Source organism: Dermacentor silvarum, chromosome 4 (genome assembly GCF_013339745.2).
Source record: "Dermacentor silvarum isolate Dsil-2018 chromosome 4, BIME_Dsil_1.4, whole genome shotgun sequence".
NCBI classification, from domain to species: Eukaryota; Metazoa; Arthropoda; class Arachnida; order Ixodida; family Ixodidae; genus Dermacentor; species Dermacentor silvarum.
In genome coordinates this window covers 230,174,878-230,197,899 of record NC_051157.2, presented here as the reverse complement: position 1 = coordinate 230,197,899, position 23,022 = coordinate 230,174,878, and the positions used below count along the sequence as shown (strand labels likewise).

Here is a 23,022-nt window from a genome sequence, read left to right as displayed (position 1 = left end):
CAACTCCGGCGCCATAAAGCTACGCGGCGAATCCAGATTACAGGACACGGGAGCCATGCGGGCAAAACAACATCAGGGGACGCGTGAGAGTCGCGCATCCCCACATCCCCCCCAACCTTAAATCACTGCATACTCCGGCGAAACATGTCAACACTGTATAACATCAATGCGTGCTTCGCGAACAAGAGGTAGTACATGCAGCAGTGGCCACACTGAGGACTCACGCGCTTTCCGTAACATGCGAGCCGACATTGTCTCAGGGTTTCACCGCTGGCGTCCGTTGGTCACAGCACCAGCTCGCAGATTCTACGGCACGACTCCAGCCTAGGACTCCGGAAACGGCGACGCAGAAGTCGGCATGAGCAAGCGTCGCTCCAGCCGACGCGCCCTGCTGGCGAGAGCCGCAGTAGTCGTCGGTGACTGCCGGCTATTTTCCCAGCCGCCGAGGGTTGCGAGCCGGACATCCGGGCCACCGAAGTCGCTGCGCCGAACTGGCCACGGGCATCTCCATCGCCTGTGGTAGCTCGATTGTAGTCCGGGTCAGCAGTGCAGACGATGTGCAGGTGACAGCAAACCAGGGGTGACTCTGCTCAAGCTGCGTACACTCCAATGCACTCGACATACAATATAGTAGTGCAAGGGAGAGGAATTCGGCATACGCATCGCCCACGTGGTATGATGTTCAATTCGGCTAGCAGAATCTCGGGCGGCATTTCAGATGCTAAGTTCACGTGAACAAAGCTTACTTTCTTGAGTCGAACGAGTAATTTCAATTCGTGCGAGGCGAACTAATGAGGAAAGCAATGTGCGACACCTCAACAGCACGGTCCACCAGGTTGTGTCCCTCAACGTGCGACAGGCGGCTTTGTAAAGTCTTAGGCCTAATGCGTCGCTACTTTGACAACAACCGGCATTCCCCCCCAAAAAGAAAACATCACCCAAAATGGGCACAACAGGCAGCCGCGAAGAGACGTTAGCTCTGTGAGGTGGTCCTAACCCTGCTCGGTGCACACAGCATCCGAGTTGACGGCGCCCACCGTCCCAGACAGTGTTGGAGTGCCCGGTGCCAGGCCGCAATACCAGTCGGCCCCGAACGGCACCCGTGGCTCACGGCCACCTGGCTCCCAAAGCCGCGACTTCCAAAGTCAAAGAGATAGAAGAAGCTATTTACATAAGAAATTCGGACCACGCACGAGGCTTCCGTACGCACTCGATTCAGGCTTGCCAATACTTCGCGGGCGCTATGCCTCGTTATTCCAAGATGCAGACCACGTGGCTCTCGTACCGACGAGTGTTCTTCGAAACACTCGCGAAAAGGCTTAGCATGTTGAAAAGTTCAAACATGCTACAGCAACCGTCGCCTTGCTCAAGAAAGCACACCGCCGACGCTAGCGATCAAAATCCACGCTAAGAATACGCTTCGGTTCAAACAAAGGTTGTCTCGAAACCGAGCAAAACTCAAAATTATCGTCCGATGTCCCAAGAGGTCCACGTTGGGCAGCCAGATGTGGGGTCTTACACATGCTCTTGGGACAAAGGAACGACAACACAGTGCTGTAATGCAGTGATTTGGGCTTGTTGGTATGACATCGTGAGGCTTATAGCGCATGAAAAAGACAAGGACGAAGAAAGAGGTAACACACACAGGCCCTAACGAAGGAAGAGGTGACACACACAGGCACAGTAACCGCGACCGGATTGCGAGCGAATATGTTCGCCCCATGCTATGACACCATCGCCTACCGTAAAATTCCGAGCAAGCGCCCCTACCTATGCAAGAGCCCCCCCCCCCCCCCCCGCCCCTAACTTCACTGCCAACGTCAAATTTTCGCGCCGTTCCGGGAAAGCGCCTCCCCCCAACCTGCTCCTCACCAACACTGGCCTGCCACATCCAGTCCACGAAAATAATGGCAAATTCGGCAAATTGCTCCGGTGCGCATCGCGGTGCCCCAATGAGCCATTTCATTGAATCATGGTCGCACCCGGCGCCCCTAAAGTCCCTAGATATTTTTTTCCAGGGACTTTAGACGCCCCAGTGGGCACACTCGCGCATTGGGGCGAACTGCGGCTGGCGGTCTGTAGTTCACGGACCGCCGGCCGACGGCGAGATCTGCCTCTCACACGGCACAGAGGATTTCCCTGTGGCACAGCAGTGTGACCACTCGGCGACAGAGGAGTTCTCGCGGCTATGCTGTGGCGTCGCCGCTGCTAATCACTCGCCACCGATATCGTCGCTAGGCCTTTTCCAGTTCATTTCGAATCTGTAGCAGACGGCGCTTCAGAATGAACCGCCGACACTCCCAAGCAGAAATATTTTGTTACCGTCGTTGCCGCTTTACCCTCTCCTCGCAATAATTTCATACGATGGAGAAAACATGCTGATATTTGCAGTGCCACCAGCTGCGATGAGAGCATGGCCGAGCCGCAGTTCGCTGTCCGCCGTCGGTAGCCATGCACTGCAGCTGAGCTTGACTTGTATCGGAACTCTCATTAGTGCGAAACGTTTCACCATGGGCATGGTTATTAATAAAGTGAACATTACGCGTCACTTTACTCTTGCGGACATAATTTTGCCTGGAGTAGAAGCTCCATAACCAATGTGCGTTTCGCCGGTTGCGGCGACGCGTTGGCGCAACGTCAATGCGCTCTTTCTGTAGTTCTTTCGGTGGTTCTGAGAGTGATAAACACGAGTAACAAAACTTAAAAGTTCATGTTCAATAAAATTTTAATGCGATTCCCACTGCGCTTCTTTTTTTTTTTTTGGCGGGAAAATTTTGTCGTTGCCATCTTGAATTTTAGTGCCGTTCTGGGATAGCGCCCCCCTAACTTTGCCGATAATTTCGACTTGCTTGAGGGGGGGCGCTTGCTCGGAATTTTACGGTAGTCGTTCACGTGTACGGTCACGCGAGCGGTGGTACGTGCGAATGATCCTTGTTCGTCCATACCGGTGCCCTGCTCCTAGCCACGCGAGACGGTCTCGCGAAGCGTGCATCGGCGCACGCGTGGGACGTCCGCATCGCTCACCGACCCCAACCCGAAGAGGAACAACAGCCTTCTCCCTTTTGCGCCCAATTTGGTATTTGCACAACCTTAGATTACAGAATTCTTTTTAAGAAGAAGCTTTAGCTCAGGCCCAACTTTGATGCCGCCTATTCAAATACATGTAAAACGAAGAAACAATTTTTTGAGATAACCATTGGGCTGATTTTAATTAAGTTTGGTGCATTTGAGGGGAAAATATAAATTGTAGTGACTGTCGGTAGTGGAATTTTGATTTAGGGCCAGAACTTTTTAAAAGGAATTTTCGAAAATTGGCAAGGTTGCCAATAGAAGAAAGGAGTTTACAAATTCGTAACTCTGGACCAAGAACAAATATCGCAGTTCTGTAAACTGCATCCCTTAGAACATCCAAAGTGCACAAATTTGATATACATGAATTTGTTACATTGTTTACAAAGATTTTGCAACAGTCCTACTGACATATTACAGCTTAGACCACTTATAATGTAACCGTTAACAGTGCAGAACTGGCTACAACGCAGCCTTTTCTGACTGACTCCCATTTACCCTCCCATAGAACTCCATGTATACGCATACTGCTCACAGTGCAGCTGTGAAAGAGAAATGCCGGTTTTACTGCGGCTTCCATGGGAAAATCCCGCCGACAAGCGCAGTAGCGAGCACGCTTCTCAACGAGGTAAGCCGGCCGATGGGAGGGGAGAGCAACGAGGGTGATGCGGAGGAGGAGCATGAGATGCAGAGCGAGGAACCCCCCCGCCCCTCAAGTGAGATGCTAGGCATAGCGCGCAACAACGTTTGGGGCCAACGGTGGTGATGGACAGGCTATTTGGATGGTGACGTGCAACCCATGTGGTGCAAACTTGATGCAGTTGTCATGAGCCAAGGCAAGACATAATCGCAGCCACGGCAGACCGAGAAAGAATGAGAGTTTTCAGTGCATATTGCACGAGGAGCAATTGCACCTGTCATCATAAGAGGTCTTAGAATTACTGCCGACTCTACTTCGAGTACTGTAAAACCTTGTTAATTCGGATTTCACGGGGAAAAAAAATTTCTGAATTAACTGAATGTCGAATTATCAAAGGTTTTAAAAAACAAACAAATGCTTACCACGTCAACACGCGTTTATTTACTGAGTGGATCAGCAAATGCTGTTTCTGTTTTGCATAAAAGCAGTGCGGAAGCTGCGATTCCCATCTTGGTTGCTCAGTGGCTATGGTGTTGGGCTGCTGAGCACGAGGTCGCGGGATCGAATCCCGATCACGGCGGCTGCATTTCGATGGGGGTGAAATGCGAGAACTCCCGTGTACTTAGATTTAGGTGCACGTTATAGAACCCCAGGTGGTCCAAATTTGTGGAGTCCCCCCACTACGGCATGCCTCATAATCAGATCGTGGTTTTGGCACGTAAAACCCCATAATATTTTTTAAATCTTGGGACTGATAAGTGCTCGCAGCGGTGAAGGCCTGCGACTTCCTTCGCAGCACGGACGCGGCACATGTCTTCATATGAGATACGCTTTTCACTACCGCACGCACATCCAGATTATTGTTTCACCAGTGAGCAGGTTGCCATCCAATCGTCTGTCCATCTCAATTTAGACGGTGCTCTTCATCCTCGACATATTTGCACTGAGTCAAAGTGAAGCTACTGTTTGCCGCAACCGCTGCGGACGAAACCTGCGGCCGCTGTCGACGTCATGATGGATGTCGATTATGCATTTTTGAAGGCACGCGGACACGCATGTAAAGCCCATCCATACAACTAGAGTTTTGCGGCGCTGGTTGGTGAAACTCTAGTTGTAGGGGCTTTAGACGTGTGCACCGAGTCAAAATAAAACTGCTGTCTGCCGCAACCGCTGCGGATGAAACTGTGGTGGCTATTGACGACGCGATCATGGATGGCGACTATGCAGTGTTATGCGCGGCAATAAATGCAAGACTAAAGGTTTTAAAGGCACAATTAGGCACAAAGCGTTCTGGCGTTGCTGTCATTTACGTATTACATATGATTTTCACTGACTGTGGCAATGCGGACTCCGCCACTCAGTTTCGGTTAAGTGTTAATGCCGTCTTTGCTCTTTTGCGTCGCACATTTGCAGCGCTCGCCAAGCTACCGTACTAGAACCAAATGTGTTGCGCTGGTTCGTGCATTTTTCACCTATCTTAAAACTGGAGAAATGTGTATGAAGGTTATTTACGGCCTCCGAGATTTATGTACAAAAGCTTAGGTGCGCTGTTCGTGTTTGGAAGCTGGCTGGCGACAAACTGCTGGCGGATTTATTATGCAGCTCGTGTGTTTCACTTACGTACTCTAATGTGCTTTTTGACAGTCGGGCATGATGGAGGCTCCTTGGATTGAGCGCACCTCGTGTTCACCGTCTTAAAAGCTTTGCGAGCACACAGACGGAGACGGAGTGAAGAAACAACAGGCGCTGGTGACAGTGTCCTTCGCTCGGTCCCTGTCTGTGTGTGCTGTCACCCCCTTAGAATGCTTTACAAACTAGCCCACCAAGCCATCCTTGTGAATTTCAGGGAATATTTATCAGCAGCTCACGGAACCCCAAGGAGGGGCCTGTGGAACTCCTTGAGAACTCACGGTCTACGGGTACGAACATATTAAGGGCGAGCTTCCTGCGACGGCATGCTGCTCGACAACCCTGCTGGCTAGGCCTAACCAGCGCGCCTCGTCAGCGACCAAAGTTGCGCTTTGGTGTCAAGTCAACGAAATGTGTTGCAATGGCTGTATGGCACATGTAAAGCGGAGAAACGCCACCTTAATAACGAAACTGTTCACTCATGTAACGTCCAACTAAATGCACCAGGAAACCGAGCAGGGAATAGTGGGTTGTCCATCCATGCTAAACACACCTCATGAGTTTATGTGGAAACACTTCCAAGACTATGTCTATTCTCAGCACATACAAGGCAACTAAACGCCCATTTTTTTTAGTTTGAATTTCACGGAGAAAAGTATTTAAAGAAAAAACATTCTTGGGACTTTTCTGAAGAAGGATATAGACATTTTTGTGCGTTGCTGTCAGATGTTCTTGGATTATTGATAAAGCATTGTTTTCAAGGTACCATTTTCTTTGATTTCTTTATGTGTCTTCACTGGCTTTCTAGCCAGTGGGAACAAGCAAGTAATAAGAGGAACAACTTTTGGGATTCTTAATAAAGGCTTATGCTGTCTACAGGGGCTTGCCTGAAGGGATGAGATTTCTCTTGGAGAGAAGGCAGATGAGCGGTCAAAACATTTCGCAGCTAGCTAAAGGAGACAAGTGGACGAGAAAAATTGTTTAGTCGTAAATATAGTGTATTGCCTCATGCTTCCTCACATATTGCATAGTGAGGTGGTCCAGGTAAAAGCATAAAATGCAGCACGCTCATTCGTCAAGAACAACATTAGTTAAAACCCTTTGAGGCAAGCGAATAAATTGTGACCCTGCTGTGCTGACCTCGTGCAGGTTGTGGGTGACACCTTGTACTGGACAGACTGGCAGCTGCGGGCAGTGCTGTCATGTTCCAAGCAGACCGGTGGCCAGAAGCGCACGGTGCTTGTTGGGGAGCTGGACCCCATGGACATCCAGGCCTACAGCCCTGTGCGCCAACCCAAGGGTAGGTTGGCGACAACTGTGCTGTCCTTATGGCAGTATCACTGAGCCAGAACCTTGCAGGTGAGGGCTCCCAGTGCAGCTACAACAACGGTGGCTGCTCGCACCTGTGCCTGGTGTCGTCCGAGGCCCCCTTTTACAGCTGTGCCTGCCCGACGGGTGTGCGACTGCTCAACGACTCGCGCACCTGTGCCAAAGGTGCGCCTTTACTTGCATTCAGGCTGGCTTACACGGGACAAAGAGGCAGGGCGGAGGCTACATGGGGCCAAGTGGAGAGAGTGTCTATGTTGGCAGTGACACCCGCCTCCTGAAATTATGGGTTCGCAGCAGTGAAATATTAACGCGATAGCGTTTAGGGCCCCGTGTTGCAGAAAATCCGGCGTCGGCATTGGTGCCCACGGCCGAGAAAATCATCCCCAACCACGTTTAGGTATGCCATACCATTCTATCATTAATGTTGCTCATACATTCTTGGCAAAGCTATTCCTCGGGATTTTGAGAATGACAATCCACAAACAAATATCATGAAACAACACCCAGAGCGCATGCCTTTTATGTTAAATCTTCTCAGAGTGAAGTATTAAAAGTACAAAACAAAAACGGAAACCTGAAAATTATGCAGATTTTTTTTGGCGGGGTTGTGCACTATCTCCGGGATTGGCCCAAGCAAGAGGCCGCGTTTCCACCAGAAAGCTTGCCTACGTACATAGCGTTCGCTGCCAGTGTTTGCCAGTAACCATTACGGCTGCTTAAGCTGCAGTTGTCGGGAACCATGAGTAGCAACCGGGGATCTTTGAATGCTATCGCGTTCCTCTCTTAAAAGCGAAGCTTAAGCGTCCTCCCAATTTTTTCTATCCCAGCTATTAATGAACTAATTTGAAAAATCTTGCCGTAGAACATCCCTAGATGGCACGTAACAACTTCCAGCATATAACCAAAAGTTGCTATGTGGCCTTGTGAGGGGCCCTTTAAAGTGAAGTCAGAAGCACTAATGCTCAAAAGGCTTTATTCGCATGTCCAAGGATTCCGCGCGCGAAGTGCTTGGTCGTTAAGTCCATAGCGCTGATGCTGGGATTGCTTAGCCGTGCCTCTGAGACGTCCAGTAAATAGGGATTGGCCACACTTGGACCACTGTGATCTCGATACTTGTCGAGATCACAGTGGTCGCGTCGGGAGTTCGTGAGGTTCAAAGGCCAGACGACGCCAATGCGGAGCGAGCGCCAGACCAGTGGCGAAGCGTGCTGTAGTCTCCAGATTTGCTTTTCGTGTACTTCTATGGAGGAGAAGTGGCATATTTGAAGATGGAAAAAAAATGCGCTGTCCAACGAGATGGTGGCACTTTGTTGCCCTGTACTGGAGATATTTTTGGCTTTGTGATCTCTGCGAAATATTTTGCCACCTTGGCTGATACAACAAATTTTTTAGAGCACTTCTACGTAGTGTTCAGTGTAGATATTTGGAATCAGATGGAAAAAGAGGAAACTATTTTCAAAATATAGATTTTTGGCCATTTCTCACGCTGCGAAAGCCGCATCACCCCTTAACCTCTCTGCTTTACGTTAAGGGTTTTCTCTGTAACTAGTGACCACAGCCGTCTTCACTGCAGGTGCAGAACAGATCCTACTTCTGGCACGTCGCAAGGATCTGCGGCGCATCTCTCTGGACACACTGGACTACACAGATGTGGTGTTGCCTCTGCGAGGCCTGAAACATGCCATTGCACTGGATTATGACCCCGTAGAGGGCCGCGTTTACTGGACGGATGACGAGCTGTGCCTGATCCAGCGGGCATTTCTCAATGGCACAGGCCAGGAGGCCGTTGTTACGCTGGAAGTGCAGCACCCCGATGGCCTGGCCGTTGATGTAGTGGCACGCAACCTCTACTGGACGGACACGGGTACTGACCGCATAGAGGTGGCCCGACTCAATGGCACTGCCCGCAAGGTCCTCATTGCCGAGGGCCTCGCTGAGCCTCGAGCCATTGTGCTTGACCCTCCGCAGGGGTGAGTCGGCTGGAACGAACTAAAATACTTGCCATGATTGTTCGCTAATTACTTAGGCTTGGTTTGCACGAGTGTATTTTTGACATGTTTAAACGCCGACACCATTTAGCCCATAGTTGCTGCTGCCAAAGAGGACTAATATACACTAGAACCTTGTTCTAACGAAACGGGATATAACCAAGTAAATGCAATTGCCCTTGAAATTTCCTTAGACATCTGTGTATTTAAAATCTCCTTTTAACCAACTAAAATTGTTCTGCATTGGATATATCGAACTACATTCATCTAGGAAGCAAGAAATACCGACGGCGACGGTTGTGCACCGAGCATATCGCTTTCTGCCAGGCTTGGCACTCGTCGGGTGCAGCAGTTAACATTGCTGCGTCAAGTAGCTGCCCGCACGGTGGCCACGCACAAGCAGTGCTTTTCATCATATTGCACCTCTCTTGCGCTGTGGTGCAGCGAAGCTAGGTGCGCAGGCGTGCCTGCCTAGGTAGCAATCTCGTAGGCTGCCACGCCTAAGCTGTGCTGCACCACATGTCGATGATGATGCTTGCGCGCATTGTGTTAAAAGCCAGTTCCTCCACTTCTCTCTCTCACTGCGGTGTTCTACACTGGCTGATGCAGCAAGGCATGACCTCCGAGATTGTGTCAGTGCAATCTCGGAGGCCACAAGCCGACCAAACCAAGCTGGCGCGCTCATTCAGCAGGGCCGCGAGAAGGCAGCGAATCAGATGGTTTCACTTTTACGGGCCGAACGCGTCCTCATATATGGCCAACAGTGTTTCTGGCGCTGTTGCCAAGCTCTGTCGTCCATATACTTCGATGGGTTCGTGAAATCTTGCGAAAGTGAAACTAGGTATCGCCGAAAGTCATGGAGGTCGCCCAAGAGTACTACCCCAGTTGCGTAGCCGGTGCACCATATTCTGTGCCACGTGCTGCTCAAACACAATTGACTTGGTTCGCATTGCAGCATGCTAGCGGTTTCCTTGCACCTTATCGCTTTTCACCGATTTCACGACAATATGAATGAGCCAAGTGTAAAGCGGAAGCAAAACACCATCACATTGGAGCAGAAGGAGGCTATCATAAAGCCTGTCGCGTCAGGTGCTAAAAAGTTTCACCAAATTAGTACTTGCCTCTCTGGCAACTTCGGGGTACACTTGCACTCTTTGCAATGCAAGGCAAGATTAGAGCATAGGAAAGACTTGAAACTGTTGCTGTGCTGGCTCAGCCTAGTGTTAATGAAGTGACCTGTTTGGCCGGGCCTGCCAGGGGAATGCAGTACACAGCACTGTGTGGCAGGCCCACATAGGCCAAGGGCAGTGCAGTAATAAGGCATTTTGTTTTGTAGCGGCACACATGTTTGGACTAGCAATGGCAGAACAAGAAATTTAGTAATTGTGTGAGTACAGTATAGACCACATATAACGTAACCGCTTATAGTGCAGGACCGGATATAATACGGTCTTTTCAGACTCCCGTTAATTTTCCCATAGCACTCTATGTACAGTAGAACCTCGTTCATACGTTTTCAAAGAATACGTGAAAAATAAACGTACGATCCGGGAAAACGTACGATCCGAATTCGTAAAAATTGAAGCTGACAAGCCCATATTGAGGTGCAAAGGCAGAAAACATTTATTTCTTGCAAAACATAGTTAAAGTCGAATCTCGTTAATTCGAACTGACGCTGTGTTAAAGTTATGTGTATTCCAATGGGCGAGAACGCTCGGTAATTTGAACGCGAAAGCATTTGTGGCGGTTAATTCGAACATAACCACGCACCGACAATGCTCTCAGCAGCATGCCAAATCACGTGGAGGCACCTCCGACTGGCAATGCTCTGACACCGCCATAAAGCAAAAGCTTATAAGAGACCCCTCAACGCCGTGCGGAGAAATAAAAAAAGAAAAAAAATACCGCGGCGAAAATGTCCTCTCTCAAATGGTAAGGTCGCCGTTTCAGCGTCGCGCCGGAACACGCGTGTATGCGCCGACGTCTCGGCCAACGCAGCAGCTGCGGCGCAGAGGGAAGCAACGCGGAGGGCCAGTCTGGCCAACAAAACTGCCCATGCCGGCCAACGCTCGCTTCAACGGCAGAAAACGAAACTTAGGGGTGCGGGTTAAGCTGGCGTTGGGCCGGCGGGCACGCACGGAGAGTTGAAGGTGAGGGAGCTACAAGGGAGTTGAGAGGGAGGGCGAGGGGAGCCACCGAAGCGACGGGGTTGCCGAGGCCAAATGCGCTTCCCTGCCGCCCTCCTCCCTCGCCTTCGATGCTGTCGCCGCGCGCGCGGCCCGCTCCCTGAAGTTTTGTTCACTGTCGTTATCGGGATGCGAGAGAGAGATTGTGGTTGTGAAGAGGAAGAGGCGCTATCGGGATGCAAGTGTTGGCCGGCGTGGGCAGTTCCGTGGCCCTTGCTCGCTATGTGCTTGCGCGCCGTGATATTTCACGACTCACACCATTCGTACGTAGCGCTATGGTGCACACATATGTCAAAAATAAGTCCTTTTAATTCGATCAAATTTTTGGGCCCCTTCGAGTTCGAATTATCGACATTCGACTATATTATTACGATAGCATCGAAAGATGTTGAAGAGACGAGCCGCCGCGCGAAAGACAATGAAGTGTGTCTGTGCTTTGGTGCGAGCGAGTGTGGGCCTGGCTGTCTGGCTTCAGTGTAAATAGCCTGTAAATAGCCTCTTTCGTCAGTGTCCTTCCACACGTAACATTCTGGTGGAGGTTAGCGATCCCCGTCCTCACCACGGAACTCTGAAGTGGTCGGTAAATCGAGCTTGTCACCATGCCCCCCAGGTGACGAGACCGCCTCTGCAACGGCTTCGGCTCGCCCGACTACGCCTATCGTCACGGTTGCCCAACATCGCGACCCTGGTGTGTTCTCTGGCCTGGAGGGACAGGATGTTGACGAGTGGATCAAGCTCTATGAACACGCCAGTGCTAATAACAGGTGGGACCCAACGATTATGCTCGCCAATGTCATCTTTTATCTCGGCGGCACCCCACGCGTGTGGCACCAAACGCATGACGATGAGTTCACCAGTTGGGACACTTTCAAAGAACAGCTTCGGGACCTGTTCGGCGACCCTCTTGGGCGCAAGGTTGCCGCGAGGAAGGCTCTTGCGTCTCGTGTGCAGACCTCTACAGAGCCGTATGTTTCATACATCCTCGACGTCTTGGCTCTATGCCGCAAAGCTGACGATACTATGTCCGAAGCAGATAAAGTGGCCCATGTGCTAAAAGGAATTGCCGACGACGCTTTCAATTTGCTTGTTTTCGGCAACGTCTCGACTGTCGACGCCATCATAAAAGAATGCCGTCTCTTTGAACACGCTAAGAGCCACCGTATCACACCCCACATCACGCGGCTACCCAACACTGCTGCTACGTCGACATGTGAGGGTCGACCGCGTCAGGCCACCACCTGTGACGACGTGACCCGTATTGTTCGTCGCGAGCTCGAGGCTGCCTGTTCCTCAGCTTTCTCCGCGACGCCTCCTGATCCGCCAGCTACCATGATTGCGATGATTCAGGCCGTCGTCAGACAGGAATTTGAAAACATGGGTCTGAACTCCGTGTGTTCAATGTCTCCACCTAGCGTTCCCCAGTTCTCTAGTGGCCCTCCTTGCCCTCGCTAGTCCCTTTCTGCCTCATCTCGCCGTAACCCGTCCGAATGGCGTACCCCTGATGACAGGCCGATCTGCTTCCACTGCTGTCGCATCGGCCACGTCGCTCGTCACTGCCGCAACCGATGGCCACCTCCTCCTGGGACATACGCCGCCGCTTATCCCCGCACCTTCGGACCTTCTGTTCCCTATGCCTCCCGCCATGAACCCACTGTCGCTGATGCCCCTGCTCCGAACCTTCGCTACAGCCGCTCGCCCTCACCTCGACGCCACCAGTCTCGTTCGCCCCAACCCCGTCGATTTTCGTCGCCGCCTATCGCCTCCCGGATGCCGCCGGAAAACTAGACACTGCAGCTTCTGGAGGTGAAGCTGCGTTGTCGACCCTGCCCTCAAATCCTCTGCTCACGTTGCCTACGAACCAAAACCTTCTTGACGTTGACGTCGACGGCTATCCTGTCACTGCACTGATCGATACAGGGGCCCATATTTCAGTTATGAATGCTGCCTTCCGACGACGACTCAGAAAGCTCCTCACCCCAGCGTCGGCACGCGTCGTCCGCGTCGCGGATGGCGGTACTGTCCCTATCGTCGGCATGTGTACGGCACGTGTCAGCATCGCCGGCCGCCACACTCCTGTCCTCTTCACCGTGCTTGCTCATTGCCCCCACGACCTAATTCTCGGACTCGATTTTCTTTCTGCACATTCTGCTCTTATTGACTGCTCTGCCAGCATCCTTCGCCTTGAGTTGCCGATTCTCGCAGAACCTGCTGATGAACCCCAATGCCGCTTACGCCCCAAAGGCTTTATTCGCCTACCACCAAAGTCAATAGCCTATATTGAACTGTTGTCTTCCCCACCTGTTCCTGATGGCGAGTACCTCGTCACTCCTCTGCCCGACATTCCACTACAGTATGACGTCACCGTGCCTCACAGTATTCTTACCATTACTAATAACTGCACTCGCATGCCTATCTTCAACTTTGGATTCGCAAAACAAATTCTCCCGCAAGGTATTTGCCTTGCCAACGTTGACTGCCTCGGCGACCATCAAGTGGCAGCTTTATCAACCGATGGTTCTTCCGAGCTTGGCGTTCCCCTCGCGCCAGCCTCGGGCACCGATCCCAACATAAAGAAAATGGTTGCGGCGGACCTGTCCTCTACTCAGGCTGAAGACCTTTCTAAAGTCTTATCGGCCTACAGAGATATTTTCGACTTCGACGATCGCCCTTTAGGCCAGACGCTCGCGGTCAAGCATCGGATTCTTACTGGCGATGCTACGCCTATTCACCGACGACCATATCGCGTTTCTGCGTCGGAACGCCGGGTAATTCAAAATGAAGTAACCAAAATGCTAGATAAAGACATCATTGAGCCTTCTTCGAGTCCCTGGGCGTCACCTGTGGTGTTGGTTAAGAAGAAGGACGGCACGTGGCGCTTCTGTGTAGACTACCGTCATTTGAACAAAATTACTAAGAAGGACGTCTACCCGCTCCCACGAATCGACGACGCCCTTGACTGCCTTCACGGTTCCAGCTATTTTTCTTCTATTGATCTTCGCTCTGGATACTGGCAGATTGCTGTCGACGACATGGACAGAGAAAAAACCGCGTTCGTAACACCTGATGGCCTATACCAATTTAAAGTAATGATGTTTGGGTTATGCAATGCCCCGGCCGCCTTTGAGCGTATGATGGACTCCTTGCTCCAAGGTTTTAAATGGTCAACGTGTCTCTGTTACCTCGACGACGTCATCGTCTTCTCGCCGACGTTCGACTCTCACCTTGAGCGTCTAACAGCTATACTTGATGTATTTCGAAAGGCGAAGCTGCAACTCAACTCGTCCAAATGTCGTTTTGGCCGCCGCCAAATTACTGTTCTGGGCCATCTCGTCGACGCTTCCGGAGTGCAGCCTGATCCCGACAAAACTCGCGCCGTCCGAGACTTTCCGGTTCCGAAGACAGCTGCAGACGTTCGCAGTTTTGTTGGGCTATGCTCGTACTTTCGTCGTTTTGTTCAGGATTTCGCGGCAATTGCTAGACCCCTCACTAATCTTCTGAAGAAAGGCGTACAATTTTCGTGGGGTACTTCAGAAGCCACCGCCTTCTCTCGTCTCGTCACTCTTCTCACATCACCGCCCATTCTCGCCCACTTCGACCCTGATGTCCCTACAGAATTGCGTACAGATGCCAGCGGTCATGGTGTAGGTGCCGTCTTAGCCCAGCGTCAACGTGGCCAGGATCGCGTTATTGCTTACGCAAGCCGCCTCCTATCACCATCGGAGCGCAACTATTCCATTACGGAAAGAGAATGCCTTGCTGTTGTCTGGGCAGTTGCGAAGTTCCGCCCTTACCTTTACGGTCGCCCTTTCTCTGTCGTCACTGACCATCATGCTCTCTGCTGGCTCTCATCGCTAAAAGATCCTACAGGCCGGCTTGGTCGATGGGCTTTGCGGCTACAAGAATTTTCATATTCCGTGGTGTACAAGTCTGGCCGCCTGCACCAAGACGCTGACAGCTTGTCGCGTTACCCTGTTGACGACTCTGACTCCTCCAATACTGACAGTGCTGCTTCCGTTTTCTCAGTATCCCAGCTCCTTCATTTCGCCGACGAGCAACGTCGTGATGCCTACACCAGAGCACTCATCGACCGTTTGGAACACTCTCCGGCCGATACTACTCTATGCCTCTTCGTACTCCGCGACGGTACTCTATACCATCGTAACCTTCATCCGGACGGCTCCGAGTTCCTACTTGTAGTCCCTAAACACCTCCGCTCAACCGTTCTAGACGAGCTTCACGACGCCCCAACGGCAGGACACCTCGGCGTCTCTCGAACCTATGAACGAGTACGTCGCCGTTTTTTCTGGCCGGGTCTTGCCCGTTCCGTACGGCGTTACGTCGCCGCTTGTGAACTTTGCCAACGACGCAAGAAGCCTTCCCAGCTCCCCGCTGGTTACCTGCAGCCGCTCGACATCCCTGCCGAGCCCTTTCATCGTGTTGGCTTAGACCTTCTCGGCCCCTTTCCGGAATCTACATCAGGAAACAAGTGGATTGCCGTCGCTGCGGACTACGCGACCCGCTACACCGTCACACGCGCTCTTCCGACCAGTTGCGGTACTGACGTCGCGGACTTCCTCCTACACGATATCATTTTGATGCATGGTGCTCCGCGTCAAATGCTCATCGACCGTGGCCGTACGTTCTTGTCCAAAGTCATTGACGACATCATGCGTGCCTGCTCAATACAGCACAAAATTACCACCTCCTACCACCCACAAACGAACGGCCTCACTGAGCGTTTGAACCGCACGCTTACGGACATGCTATCGAAGTACGTTTCCGCCGACCACCGTGACTGGGACCTGGCTCTACCTTACATTACCTTTGCATACAACTCTTCCCGTCTCGAAACTGCTGGCTTTTCCCCGTTTTACCTCTTGTATGGCCGAGAACCGACGTTACCACTAGACACTGTGCTTCCGTCCCCCAAAGCTTCAACTAGCGATTATGCCCGTGATGCAATCGCCCGTGCTGACCATGCTCGCCAACTTGCGCGTGCTCGTCTGCAAGTGTCTCAAGAAAAACAGAAAGAGCGCTACGACCTCCGTCACCGTGATGTGCATTTTGCGCCCGGCACCCTCGTGTTGCTTTGGTCACCATCGCATAAAGTTGGCCTTTGTGAAAAACTGCTCTCCTGTTACACAGGCCCATATCGCGTGCTCCGCCAAGTGACCGATGTCACCTACGAAATCGTTCTAGCCACGCCCACTACGTCCTCCGCTGTGACAACCAGTGATATTGTCCACGTCGCCCGGCTCAAACCCTACACCTCTCCAAGCACCTTGGATATTTAACAGCACCGTGACGGCGCTTTTGCCGCCGGGGGGGTAGTATTACGATAGCATCGAAAGATGTTGAAGAGACGAGCCGCCGCGCGAAAGACGATGAAGTGTGTCTGTGCTTTGGTGTGAGCGAGTGTGGGCCTGGCTGTCTGGCTTCAGTGTAAATAGCCTGTAAATAGCCTCTTTCGTCTGTGTCCTTCCACACGTAACAATATTTTCTGCTGGTGCGTCACACCCTTGGACAGGAACAACTCCTTTTGTGCACATTGCAGACCCTTGTCCGCATTTTCATTGTCTTTCGTGCGAAAGAAGCTTTGTAAGGCTTCCAGGCCAGCAAAGGCTTCGGCGAAGGTAGCCGGTGGGCGCAAGCCTTCGTTCTCGCCGCCGTCTTCAGGCGCCTCGTCCACCACCACCTCCGCTACGATCTCGCCAAGTCGTAGTCCGCCTGTTTTCGCTGCTTAGTAGTTCGTGTTGAAGTGAGGGGCGAGGTAGCGCAAAGGTCAATTCGCTCGCCGCTGCTGCCGCGCTTCATCACTTTGGGCGAACGAGCAATGCGGAGAAGTCGCGGAGGGGGGGGTGGGGTGGGGGGGGCGGATGGAGCACTGCGAGAAGTCGCGCGGCGGCTGTTTGCCACTTAGGGCTTCACAAGCACATGAGAGCGGCCTTTTTTGCACACCTGAATGATAATTTTTCACTGCAGAACGTATCATACCACCGCAGTTTGCCGCAATGCTGAACGCTGCTGCCGAATAATCGTATTTTATTGCGATAGCAATTATATGGACACTCAAAAGCAGATTTCTGTCGTCGGCGTCGCCGTCGCCGTGAGGTTCCGTATGACGTCAATGGAGATGAAATCGTCGCCGCGCGCCGAACGCTGTATGTGCGAGTGAAAGGGCGCGAGGGACGCGCGCTTTCACGGGGAGTGAACGCACGGCGGAGAACAAACGCGCGTTCTGCGCTGTGCTCCCTTAAGGGCTGCAGAAGCAGGCGTCTCTTTCCTCCTCTACAATCACCATATATGTAGAGCAAACGTGCCTTCTTCCAACGCGCGAAAGGCCGTGGGGGAGAGGAGGGGTGGGAGAGGGAAGGGAGGCGATGTTTAGCTGCGGCACCAAGTGCCTATTTATATCAGAGGCTCCGGCAACAGTCACCAACGCCGAACGCATTTTGAGCGAACGCGGGCAAAACGCCGACGGCGTCGACAACAGTTCTGCGTGTTGCCGGTGCTGCTGCATGTCCAAGTTTATACAGCTGATAAAGCTGCTATCATTACTCCGTATAGCTCTCTTCAAATTTGCTGTCGCAATTGATGCTTCGCCTTTCAGGTGAAACTGCGACTTTTTTTTTCGGGAACATATTAACCGGAACATATTAACACATTCTTCTATGGGGTTATGTTTATTTTTCGCAATTGCGAATGTAGGAGCCGAGAAATCGTATTAAGCGGGAACTTATCAGCGAGGTTCTACTGTATACGCATATTGCTTATAGTGCAGTTGTGGGACACGAAATACCGTTTGCAGTGTGGCTGCCTGGAAGTTTGGCAGTCAACCTAGACAGCAAATGCTCTCCTCAAGCCACAAATACCGTGTTTACTTGAATCTAACGCGCACTTTTTTTCAGATAAAACGGGTCCAAAAATTGCATGCGCATTAGAATCGAGTACGACCCTAAATCTGCGTTACCATATAGCCGTCGGCATTTGTAAATGGCCGCCTCGCACGTGTGTTGAGCCTAGCTACTCTAGCGTAGCTACCGTAGCTTCCTCCGTGTGCTGCAGTGCAGTGCTTAGGCAGTAGTCTACCGTCTGTCTTCACATTCTCTATCAGCATGAAGTACCAAGTTTATCATGATGCCGCATTTAAAAGGAAAGTGATCGTGTGTTTGGAGACGTACGGAAATCAGGCCGCACCACAAGTGTTTGGACAATGTGAAACTTGCGTTCGGGACTGGCGGAAACAGAAGGAGAGGATTTTCACCAGCAGAGCAATGCGGAACGGTTTCAGTGGACCGAAACAGGACGATCGTTGGCGATACGATCGCCTTGGCCCTATCTTGAAAGCAATCTGCGACGGGGAAAGTCCGCCGTGCGCCGTGTTTTCGCCGCTTATAGGTTGCGTTGAAGCAAGAGGCATGATAGCACGGAGGTCAATTGGCTCGCCGTGCTTTGTCACTCGAGCGTTTTGACAGCTCGTTTCCGCGGTCAACGAGCGAGATGTGTTCATGTTTGCTTGTGCGCGCGTGACACCGTGCTTGTTAATTTATTTAGTAAGCGAATACGGAACCTAAAGCACCATGACAGCGGCGGCAGAAATGCGCCTGGAGTGTCCATTGTCGCAATAAAATAGTTGTTTTGGTTTAGTGCATTACTGCTTATAGTGTGGATATTCGCGACTCCGGCAACTTACGTTATAAGCGGACTACACTCTACATTAACGAAGAGAGTTGGGCTAGTTGGTGTTGATTCAATTGCTGTGACATAGTTACTAGGCGCAAACAAAGCTACCGTAAATGAGGTTGGATAGGACCGAGCGCTGGACTTCAACTGACAAATTTTATTCAGATAATAATGCAAAGAGACCATCGTACGTTCAAATAAATGCACAGACAGTGCCATCGATCGGCCATGCTTCTCAAAGAACGCCGACAAAACAGTGGTGTGCTCATAACCATTGCCTTATGAATAGGTACAGCTGCAACGGAAAAATTTTACCACAAGTGACCGCTGACCCGAGCTGTTGCAGCACGCGCTTTTGGGCTAACAATGGCAGAAGAAATTTGCTGATTGAGTGCAGTGGCTTGAATCACTGCGACAACAGGTGAAACACGCACAGTGAATTATAATAAGTCATTGATGGACCATGCTTCTCATAGAATGCTGATAAAACAGGGGTGTGCTCATAACCACTGCCTTCGGAACAGGTACAGTTGCAAAGGATAAAGATTCGTACAAGTGACATTGTTGTGTGTCAGTGTTGTAGTTTAGTCTGCTTGAAATTTCATGATGGTCGAGGCCCACAGGGGCATTTTTCATTTGCCTGTGACACAGCTTGATGTGTATCACACGTCACAGCAATGCTGCCCAAATGCTAGCCGAATTCACTTTGCAAGTTTCGCTGACTACAGCACTTGCTGCCCACAGACTTCAACGCTGCTTAGAATGGATTGCCAACCAGGCCAGTCACACGCCTTCCATTTGAATGCTGCTTCTGAGGCCTTCAGTCTAGCCCATGTACATGATCTCAGGCCCGATCACCGATGAGTCACTCGTACGAACATATGAGCATAGTGGCAAACTTCTCGTGGTGATTTGTCGCTGGCCACCAAGCTAGACAGCAGTGAATTTTCATCACAGCCACACTGCTGCTAAGCATAACAAGCGCTGCTTTGTCACTTGTCAGCAGCCAAAGAAATGGTTTGGTGCGAAGTCAAAGCTATTCGCAACGCCCATATGGCTCTCGGAAAGCCAAGAAACCACCTCGCAAATGAAAGCGAGTGCAGAGGACAACCTTGAATGGCACCAAATTTGTTCACAGGCACCATTTTACCGATGTCGTGCGCGTGAATCATGTCTGGAAAATTGAGTGAGACACTGTACAGCGTTGAAGACTTGGGTCGCCTATGTGCACTGGTTCAGTAGAGAAAGTAATGGTGCTGCAGGCATGTCAAGCAGGTCCGAAAAACTGGTTGGCAACTGTAAGCAGGTTCTTTATCCTTGGATTGTCTTCGTCTGAGCCATCTCAATGGTAATGTGACTTGCGTATCTAAACCAAATCGTCTATTTTACTTGTTTTAGAATTTCTATTGGTTTGTATTGAATACTGAAATCGGAGCCTGTCATCAAGCTACACTGACTAATCCACATGCTCGTGCTCTCAGTGACAGTTTCTGCAGAGTAATGAAAGTTATGAGGCATGCAATATCTTGCTCGTGTGAGGTGGTGACCAAGTGGTACAGTCGAATCTCGTTAATTTGAACACGCTTAATTCGAAATTCCGGTTTATTCGAACTGACGCTATGGTCCCGTCAAAGTTATGTGTATTCCAATGGGCGAAAACGGCCGGTAATTCGAACGCAAAAGCATTTGCGATGGTTAATTCGAACATACCGCGCACCGACATTGCTCTGAGCAGTGCGCCAAATCACGTGGCGGCGCTGCCGACCGGCATTGCTCCGACACCGCCGTAGAGCAAAAGGTTAGGGGAGACCCCTCAACGCCGCGCGGAGAAAAAAAAGATAGAGAGAGAAAATGGCAAGGGTCACCGTTCCTACGTCGCGCCGGAACATGCGTGCTGACGTCTCAGCCAACGCTGCGTTTGCGGCGCAGAGGGAAGCAACGGCAAAGGCCCAGTCCGGCCAACGAAACTGCCCACGCAGGCCAATGCTCGCTTCAAAGGCAGAAAACGAAACTTCAGGTAGCGGGCTAAGCTGGTGCCGGGCTGGCGGGAGCGGCGGCACCGGCACGGTGGCGAGCGCGCACGGAGACAGTCGAAGGTGAGGGAGTTGAGAGGGAGGGCGAGGGGAGCCACCGAAGTGACGGGGTTGCCGAGGCCAAATGCACTTTTCGTTTTCTGCCGTTATCGGAAAGCGAACGTTGGTGGACGTGGGCAGTTTCATGGCCCTTGCTCGCTATGTGCTTGCGCGCCACAATATTTCACCACTCGCACCGTTCGTACGTCGTGCTATGGTGCACGAATACGTCAAAAATAAGTCCTCCTTTTAATTTGAACTACTTTTAATTTGAACAGATTGTCGGGCCCCTTCGAGTTGGAATTATTGAGATTCGACTGTATCATATGGCCTCTCTGACCAGGTGGATGTATTGGACTGACTGGGGCCAGTCGGCCAAGATTGAGCGGGCTGCCCTGGATGGGAGTGATCGGCGTGTGCTGGTCTCCACTGACCTGGGCTGGCCCAATGGCCTTGCACTGGATGCACGGGATGGCCGGCTGTACTGGGCAGACGCACGTACCGACCGCATCGAGAGCACCCGCCTGGATGGGTCCGACCGGAGGGTGCTGCTCGACAACCAGCTGCCACATGTCTTTGGCTTCACACTGCTTGGTGAGGCTGCGTTCTGCTATTTCAGCTTAAGTAAATTCATGTGGTCTTGATAGCCTTTCTTTTTCTCACTACGCACTGAAGAATACATTGTTGTAGTCACGAGGGCATCCCAAGAAATGCATTTCTATCACTTGCTGTCAAGTCACTGGGGAGCAGCAGGGCAATGGAAATGGATTGTCACAGTGTGATGAGTAACTAGTGATGCAAACAGAACTATTTGAGCTGGAGTGCTAGCTGTTTAGCAACTGCGCCTATCCGCCAGGATCACAAGCTTGAGAACTGCTAGGACAGGCAATAGTGGTGTGCTAAGGTTATATAAAGCCAGCTGCTGCGCTGTTTGCTATTGCATTCATTGTTTTCTCATTAACCAATGCCTGGACCACCTACAGCATCGTTGTGTTTAAGGGGGCACGCAGCACATAAAGATAGAAAATCACCCCACAAATCGTATTGTCAGTTTCGTCATTTTCGCACTCCGCGACCCTTCTGCACAGAGCTACAAATTTAGGCTTCGAAATTCCATCTATTTCCCATCTTATAACAATCAACAATAACAACCCCGACCACACGCAGACCTTTAAATTGAGGTCTAAAATTGCCCTTTTTCTGGCACCAGCTAATCGGAAACTATGCACTCCCCACAAGGGCCATTTTGGTATTGTTTGAAAGCTTGCATCTCCAGCTTTCCCCACAGAACTCTCGCTTGCCGGAAAAAAAAAAAAAAAAAAAAAAACACACATTCCGCAGCTAGCTTCTGCGGCTGTGAACATCCCAGCCAAATTTTGCAGTTGTGTGTGACCCATAGAGTTGGGTCGCACACAACTGCCAAACGCGAAGTTACCTTTTTCTCAAACACCCTCTTTTCCCACAGAGGCATTCTCCTCACCCATTTCGAAGCTGCCGGCATATGTTGCATATGGTATTGGCCGATAGCTGACATAGTCAAGAAGGGCGTCTGGATCCGTGCTTCCTTTTGCTGTTGCTGTGTACAGTTGAACCCATATATATAGAACTCTAAAAAAAGCGTGAATTAGTTTGATATATTGTATAATTCTGTGGATTGCGCAGACCAACTGTATAGGCTGTGGTCGTCCGATTGCTCTGGCCATCGTACAATGATACGGAAGAAATTGGTAATTCGTTTGGTGAATGACCAATTGTGCATCTGCTCACTCCATTCCAGGGTTTAATCTAGCCTTCCCTTAGTGAGGCGAGAAATTGTCATGACATGCTAAATGATCTTAAGCACCCTTGCTGGCTAATGCATGCCACGCAACATAACACAGAAGCCTAACTTTTACAAAATGTTTGGCACATACTTGATGAACTGGTATTAGAATCATTTACCGTGGCAGCCCATTGTCTACAACAATTTTCATCAACAGGAGACCTATGAAAACTTAACCCACCACGAAGCAGCTTGCCGGCATACTACGTTTCCATCTCTTTTAAAATTGTGATCCGTGTACGCACCCGAAAAAACCCAGCGTCAACTGAGATAGGATCACCAGATCTGCAGCAGAGTGCCTACAGTGCGAAAATCATTCCCGACGACAGCGCCACTGCATCTTCGTGATGTAGTGTCGTGGTGTAGGCAGGGTTCGCACAGCCCCTTGAAATCCTTGAATATCCTTGATATTGACAGTATAAGTTCAAGGGCCCTTGAAACTACTTGAATACCCGTGGGCTCCTTGTAATCCTTCAAAATCCCGTGGGATTTGTTCCGCTACAGGAAATTAACGATGTACCTCCGCAAGTCATGCTGATATTTAAGGCCCTTTCGCTTACGAATGCCCATGAAAACAAGCTGTGTTGACTAAAGGGCAACATCA

At 50.9% G+C, this 23,022-nt stretch overlaps 1 protein-coding gene across 1 annotated transcript in view; it reads left to right on the top strand.

Moving 5' to 3' along the window:
* The window catches only part of LOC119451035 (low-density lipoprotein receptor-related protein 6), a gene marked incomplete at its 5' end in the record, with an annotated part of 156,837 nt that overhangs the window by 16,589 nt on the left and 117,226 nt on the right, over positions 1-23,022 (top strand). The window contains 4 exons of the mRNA XM_037714466.2: positions 6,488-6,638; positions 6,698-6,832; positions 8,241-8,637; positions 20,940-21,190. Coding sequence (XP_037570394.2) covers positions 6,488-6,638; positions 6,698-6,832; positions 8,241-8,637; positions 20,940-21,190 — 934 coding nt within the window. The remainder of the gene's footprint in view (positions 1-6,487; positions 6,639-6,697; positions 6,833-8,240; positions 8,638-20,939; positions 21,191-23,022) is intronic.